Raw genomic sequence first — 7,500 nt, 5'->3', positions numbered from 1 at the left:
TGTGACGATGACGCCCAGCTGATGGAGACCCTGGAGAAGCTGGAGAGAGCCACCACCAAGATGCTGGACAGGTAACCCAGCAACAGGGCCACCTCACCATGTGGGATGTAGCCTGGTAGAATGGGGTTGCAGGCACGAACACACAACGCAGGAGAAAAAAATAGCTACATTTATTTACAACAGGGTTTTTTAAAAACCCCAAAACATACAAACACAAACTGAACATGCTAAAGCCGATACTAGACAAGGTTCCCCTCTGAGCATTCAGGTTTGGTCTAGTACCTTGTCCAAGCCCATGTTCAGTCTGTCCTTCCTCTCTCAAACAATGAGGTGCACCTTAAGTAGGGCCACCTTGGTCCAATTAAGAGGTAATTGGACCCCTCCACAGGGGTGGGGGAATCCGGACCCAACCATTTAGGTAAGGTCCAGTCCTTCTTCCCTCATGGACCACAGTGAGAAGGGGGAGGGACTTCACCTTTTCACATAACCCAGCCACAGGGCCCCGAGGTGGGCAGCAATGGAGAGGGGGTGCTGGGCAGAGTTAATTCTACTGTACTGGGATTAGCCTTCTTTCTTTCTCATGATTTTAGCTGTGTTCGGAAGATCCACCACTCAGTCACTCACTCATTCACTGACTCACATGAGAGAGTTAGATTAGATTAGATTAGATTAGATTCAACTTTATTGTCATTGCACAGAGTACAAGTACTGAGACAACGAAATGCAGTTTAGCATCTAACCAGTAAGTGCAAAATAGCAATAAAAGTGCAGAGTATGTGCAAATGTAGGGTGGACTAAGTGAGTAAGAGTAGAGTAAGAGTGAGAGTTAAAACATTACAACACAACAAAACTATTTGCAGTGGACTCTATTCTAAACTGTCAGACGTAGCTTCATTTGAAAGTTTCAGGCACCATTTACACATATCCAGCCGGTGACCAACATTTAAACTAAGGAATGTCCAGTCTTCTCCTTCAGTTTGTTCACCTTGCAATGAATTGTGGTTTACTGGAGACACTGGAATGTTCTTCGTCTTTACACTACAGAGTGCAACACACAAGCTGTGCAATGCGAATACATTTTACAGTTGAGAATTTGAACAGCACTAGTGGGAGTGGCTGTTCTGAACACAGCTTTTGTGTAGCGTGAGGGAGTGGATGTTCTGAACACAGCTTTTGTGTAGCGTGAGGGAGTGGATGTTGTGAACACAGCTTTTGTGTAGCGTGAGTGAGTGGATGTTCTGAACACAGCTTTTGTGTAGCGTGAGGGAGTGGATGTTCTGAACACAGCTTTTGTGTAGCGTGAGGGAGTGGATGTTGTGAACACAGCTTTTGTGTAGCGTGAGTGAGTGGACGTTCTGAACACAGCTTTTGTGTAGCGTGAGGGAGTGGATGTTCTGAACACAGCTTTTGTGTAGTGTGAGTGGGGGGATGTTCTGAACACAGCTTTTGTGTAGGGTGAGTGGGGGGATGTTCTGAACACAGCTTTTGTGTAGCGTGAGTGAGGGAGTGGATGTTCTGAACACAGCTTTTGTGAAGCGTGAGGGAGTGGATGTTCTGAACACAGCTTTTGTGAAGCGTGAGGGAGTGGATGTTCTGAACACAGCTTTTGTGTAGCGTGAGTGAGGGAGTGGATGTTCTGAACACAGCTTTTGCGTTCACTCTGCTGTAAGCCTGCTGTGTCTCCTCCCCCTCATCTTAACTTTGACTTTCCTTTTAGTGTCTTACTTTTCAGTCATTTCTTTCTTTCTTTACCTAAATTATCTATCAACCCTCTACTCTTCCGCTCTCGCTCCTCTCTCTATCTATATGATCCTTTCTTTCTTCCAATTCTGACAACACCCTATGCACTTAACTTTACCCTCTCTCTCTCTCTCTTTTTCTCTCTTTCTCTCTCTCTCCCTCTCTATTTCTCTCTCTCTATCTCTCTCTCTTTCTCCCCGGTCAGGTGGAGCATAATGACGTATGAAGTGCCGACTAAAAACACTCCAGCCATAGTGAAGGAGGACGACCCTCAGGAGATTACTGTTCAGGTCCGTTTGCCTTCTAAAACTCTATGACCTTTAACCCCTCTGTTAGTTCTACCTAATAACATCCGCAGCTCAGCTAGCCAACTTGAATGCTTCGGATTGGGCTCCCGTGGAGAAATCATGTTATAATTAATCATGTTATAATTAATCATGTTATAATTAATCATAATTATGTGAAGCATCACTACAAATCTGCTGCCATGTGAAGAATCGTGTATTGCGATATGAAGTTTGAGGGGTCATTGTTGTGGGTTACCTTCTTGACATCAACTGAATTGGAAAAAAAAAACACAACAACTAAATTCCTGTCATGGACGTAATCTAAATGTAAGACAGACACAGATTTTCCGCTGCTGTTGATCTTCATTGAAGTGAACTTGACCTTGACCTCGACCTTGACCTTGACCTTGACCTTGACCTTGAACCTGACCTTAAACTCCAACAGGTCCAGATGACCCAGTATGCAGACTCTGTGGTCTCACACCTCACCAAGATACTGGACTCAGACCAGCACAGTGATGTCATATCTTCTGCCAAGTAAGCACAGCTAGATGATGTTCTATAAATAGCAGCACATCTCATTGACAGCAGTGATGGTGGCTTGTTGAATTTGTATTCCAAAGTAACCTTACTCACATTCATATTGGGTGTCTTGTAGTTGTTTTTGTTGTTATTGTTGTTGCTGAAATCTATGGCCTCTGTGGTGACATTATAGATTAAGATTTGCCCATGTTTTTTCATTGCCCATGTTTTTCAACCATTACTAAATAGTGAGATTAAAACACTGATGACTTGACACCAGTAAGATCAAATAGACAGAATAAACTGCCTCTTTTCAAACCCTACTCATCCAGAGGTTAAGAATTCCAGTGTGTGTCTGTGCCCAGACATGGTGGCTCATATTTGACCGGATACTAAGGCCCAATGTATACACAGGTTTTCGCGATGTCGGCACAGTCTGTACACCGACAGTTAAATTTGCGTTTAGACGCTGAAAAAAAACTGTCTGCATACAGATGTCGGCCGAAAACCTGTGTATAAATTGGTCCTAAGTTCCTACAAAATCACTTAGTGGAAAACATTGTTCTGACAAACACAAAAATGTTAAAAAGGAAAGTTTTATCTGAGCTCAGCACAGATCATCTGAGGTCGAGGTAGCATGAAACATGCTCAGGGGGTTTCTGCGGTTAAAAGGCAGGATGTCGTTACTTTGGAGGAAGTTCTTAGTGATCCTAAAAGCAGCATCAGCTGGGAGGATGCTCAAGGGGAACCGTGTACGATAATGCTCCTAATGGGAACCAAGAAAGGTTCCCCAACGGCATGCAAAAAAAAAAAATGGTTCCCCTTGGCAGATGCTGACAAACTTTCTTATTGCTCTTCACTGCTGGGTGTATCATACACATAAACCGTACATTGGGAGGTATACTCTATATACTCTTCTCTCAGCATCTCATACTTAATGCATTTCATGTCTGTTTCTCTCTCTCTCTCTCTCTCTCTCTCCCTCTCTCTCTCTCTCTCTTCATTTCCCTCTCTTCATCTCTCTATCCACTCGCTCTCTTTCACATACTATTTATTTCCTTCCCACTGTCTCTCTCCCTTATCCTATTTTACTTGACCTTTTGTCTCTTTATTCTTTCTCTCCATTTCTCTCTCTCTCTCCCTCCTTCTCTCCATCTTTCTCTCCCTCTCTCTCTCTCTCTCTCTCTCTCCCTCCCTCTCTTTCTATCTCTCTCTCCCTCTCTCTCTCTTTTTCTCCCTCTCTCTCTCTTTTCTCTCTCTCTCTCTCTCTCTCTCTCCTTCTCTCTCTCTCTCTCCCTCCCTCTCTCTATCTCTCTCTCTCTCCCTCTCTCTCTCTTTCTCCCTCTCCCCCCTCTCTCTCTCTGTCCCGGGGGCAGGTTTCTGTGTGGGACGGTGAATGACTTTGTGGCGGAGGTGGGCAAAGCCTATGAGCGAGCAGCAGAGAACCGGGAGGAGGCGGATGCCATGGCTAAAAAGGCAAGTAGGAGCGCTTGTTTAATGCCAGTGTGTGTATGTGTGTGTGACTGTGTGTGTATGTGTGTGTGACTGTGTGTGTATGTGTGTGTGACTGTGTGTCGGTGTGTGTGTGTGAGGCAAGTAGGAGCGCTTGTTTAATGCATCTGTGTGTGTCTGTGTGTCAGTGTGTGTTTGTGTGTGTCTGTGTGTTTGTGTGTGTTTGTGTGTGTGTGTGTGAGGCAAGTAGGAGTGATTGGCTCTGTATCTGTGTGTGTGTGTGTGTATTTGTGTCTTTAAGGCTAGGTAGGCGTAAGGGATTGTATAGTGTATAGCACATTTTGTGTTTGTGATTGTGTACATACATCCAGTGTCTATACGTAGTGTGTGTGTGTGTGTGTGTGTGTGTGTGTGTGTGTGTGTGTGTGTGTGTGTGTGTTGAAGGGTTATGTAAAAGGTTGTATAACAGGTATTCCTGCCGGGCCTGGTGGGTTGAGAAGACGTGGGAGAGGTGAAGGATAATATTGCTTATTGTTTAATGTCATTATTAATTTATTAGCTTTCCCTCTCTCTCTCCCTCCCTCTTTCTCTCTCTCTCTCTCTCTCTCTCTCCCTCTCTCTCTCTCTATCACTCTCTCACTCTCTGACGCCCCCACCAGAGCAAACACATCAGCTCGAAGTGAATTCTGAACTAGACATCCCTTCTTCCTCATCGGCTAATTTCCTAGCTTTGTTGTCATGCTCAACACTGACTGCCTGAAGGCATGGAACAATATGACACCATCTATTAGCCTTTATGATACTTACGCTACTTCTGTGGCACTTAAAATAAGATATTGAGACAGAAATACTGCCGGATGGTGTTAAATAAACTACTCCAAAACAGATAGAATGACAGTTTGTTAGTTAATTAAGATAACGCAATAAGACAGTGTGACAGGGGTCCTTATTTGACTGGGCTAAGGTACAATGATGTGACTCCCTCCTGCCCACCCTCTCCAGTGTGCTATGTTTAAACTGGTCTCTCCCTCCTGCCCTCTGCACTGTGTCATGTTTAAACTGGTCTCTCTCCTGCCCTCTCTAGTGTGTGTCATGTTTAAACTGGTCTCTCTCCTGCCCTCTCTAGTGTGTGTCATGTTTAAACTGGTCTCTCTCCTGCCCTCTCTAGTGTGTGCCATGTTTAAACTGGTCTCTCCTGCCCACCCTCTACAGTGTGCCATGTTTAAACTGGTCTCTCCTGCCCTCTGCACTGTGTCATGTTTAAACTGGTCTCTCCTGCCCACTCTAGTGTGTGCCATGTTTAAACTGGTCTCTCCTGCCCACTCTAGTGTGTGCCATGTTTAAACTGGTCTCTCCTGCCCACTCTAGTGTGTGCCATGTTTAAACTGGTCTCTCTCCTGCCCTCTCTAGTGTGTGCCATGTTTAAACTGGTCTCTCTCCTGCCCACTCTAGTGTGTGCCATGTTTAAACTGGTCTCTCTCCTGCCCACTCTAGTGTGTGCCATGTTTAAACTGGTCTCTCCTGCCCTCTCCAGTGTGTCATGTTTAAACTGGTCTCTCTCCTGCCCACTCTAGTGTGTGCCATGGTTAAACTGGTCTCTCCCTCCTGCCCTCTTTAGTGTGCCCTGCTAAACGAGAAGCTGGACTCCCTGGTGAAGGCCCTGAGCGAGGATGCCGATGCCCAGCTGGTGCCCATGGGCTCCATGTCGCCCCGCTCGGAGGGCGAGGACGGGGCCAACTCCTCGTCAGGCGACTCCCCCGGCGACGGCCCCGCGGTGCCCCGGCCCTTCAGGAGCCGAGAGCAGCTCATGCTGAGGGCCAACAGCCTGAAGAAGGCCCTGCGGCAGATCATCGAGCAGGCCGAGAAAGGTGCCCAGTGCCCAGACACACCACATCACCTCTTACCATGCCATACCACACCACACCACACCACACCACACCACACCTTACCATGCCATACCACACCACACCATACCACACCACACTTTATCATACGTAAGGGATAATGTATAGAACGCTGGTCATTATCGGGAAAATAAGCCCCGACAGGGCGAACAGCACCCCGACGTGAAGTTTCGCCCTGAAGCTTTTTTGCTTTTTTGTAGTGTGGTGTGGTGTGGTGTGTTAAGGTGTGATATAGTGTGGTGTGGTGTGTTAAGGTGTGATGTGGTGTGGTGTGATATAGTGTGGTGTGTTGTGGTGTGATATAGTGTGGTGTGTCTGGGCACTGGGCCACTATATCACACCTTACCATACCACACCACACTATATCACACTATATCACTCCCTTACCATGCCATACCATACAACACCACACCACACCACACTATATCACACCACACTATATCACACCTTACCATGCCATACCATACCATACCACACAATATCACCCCTTACCATGCCATACCATACCACACCGTACCACACCACACTATATCACACCTTACCATGCCACACCACACCACACTATATCATACATAACCATACCATGCCACACCACACCACACCACACCACACCACACTATATCATACATTACCATACAACACCACACCACACAACACTCTATCACACCATAACATAGGGCAACACACCACACCACACCACAACACGCCACACCACAACACGCCACGCCACACCACGCCACGCCACGCCAAGCCACGCCAAGCCAAGCCACGCAACGCCACGCCACGCCACACCACTCCACAGCACAGCACACCACACCACACCACACCACACCACACCACACCATACCGTACCCTGTAGTTGAACTCATCACTGGAGTTAAACTACAAACACTTGTATGAGACAGATTTTCCAGAGGGATGAGAAAACCATATCATGTAAGTGCAAACGTATGAAAAAAGCCCACACATACATACACATGTACAGCAGACCCACTACACACCACTGAAGACAGATGAATATTACAGAGAATGATAGGCGAGATGCGAGAAGTGCACATTTAAAGGTTTCCACCTTTTTAGCCATTCTTAGGTCCTCTGGAAGAGTACTCCAAAGGCTGGGGGCATAGAAACTAAAAGCTGCCTCTCCATGACTCTTTGTCCTGGCCTTTAGAACTGTTAAGAGTTATTGCCAGAAGACCTCAGGGATCTACTGGGCGTGTTCCTTGAGGGCATGTCTGACATACTGTATATATATATTCAGGTGACTATGGAGTGATTTAAAGACTAGTAAAATAATCTAATCCCTCTCTCTCTCTCTCTCTCCCTCTCTCTCTCTCTCTCTCTCTGTCTTTCTTTTTTTCTCTTTCCTTCCCGTTCCCTCTCTCAGTGGTGGACGAGCAGAACCGCCACACGCAGGTGCAGCGGATGTCCTCGTGCTCCTCCATCAAGCGGCAGAGCAGCGACGAGCTCAAGGAGGCCGACACGCGTGAGTAGAACAGCATTCCTGCGCAGCGGAACACGGAAACCGTACGTCACCATTCCCAGCCTCAGACTCCACCTTCAAATTCCAGTAGTGGTCCGCGTGACATTCCGTG

At 46.7% G+C, this 7,500-nt stretch overlaps 1 protein-coding gene across 1 annotated transcript in view; it reads left to right on the top strand.

Annotated features, from left to right (window-relative positions):
• The window catches only part of LOC308382214 (diacylglycerol kinase eta), a gene marked incomplete at both ends in the record, with an annotated part of 106,148 nt that overhangs the window by 86,607 nt on the left and 12,041 nt on the right, over nucleotides 1-7,500 (top strand). The window contains 6 exons of the mRNA XM_080859907.1: nucleotides 1-71; nucleotides 1,946-2,030; nucleotides 2,473-2,564; nucleotides 3,926-4,025; nucleotides 5,620-5,869; nucleotides 7,293-7,391. The exon at nucleotides 1-71 is cut by the window's left edge and continues 69 nt beyond it. Coding sequence (XP_080716033.1) covers nucleotides 1-71; nucleotides 1,946-2,030; nucleotides 2,473-2,564; nucleotides 3,926-4,025; nucleotides 5,620-5,869; nucleotides 7,293-7,391 — 697 coding nt within the window. The remainder of the gene's footprint in view (nucleotides 72-1,945; nucleotides 2,031-2,472; nucleotides 2,565-3,925; nucleotides 4,026-5,619; nucleotides 5,870-7,292; nucleotides 7,392-7,500) is intronic.

Source organism: Sprattus sprattus (genome assembly GCF_963457725.1).
Source record: "Sprattus sprattus genome assembly, chromosome: 21".
Classification (NCBI taxonomy): Eukaryota; Metazoa; Chordata; class Actinopteri; order Clupeiformes; family Clupeidae; genus Sprattus; species Sprattus sprattus.
Note: the sequence above shows the minus strand (reverse complement) of the source record. Positions and strands in the feature narration are given on the sequence as shown.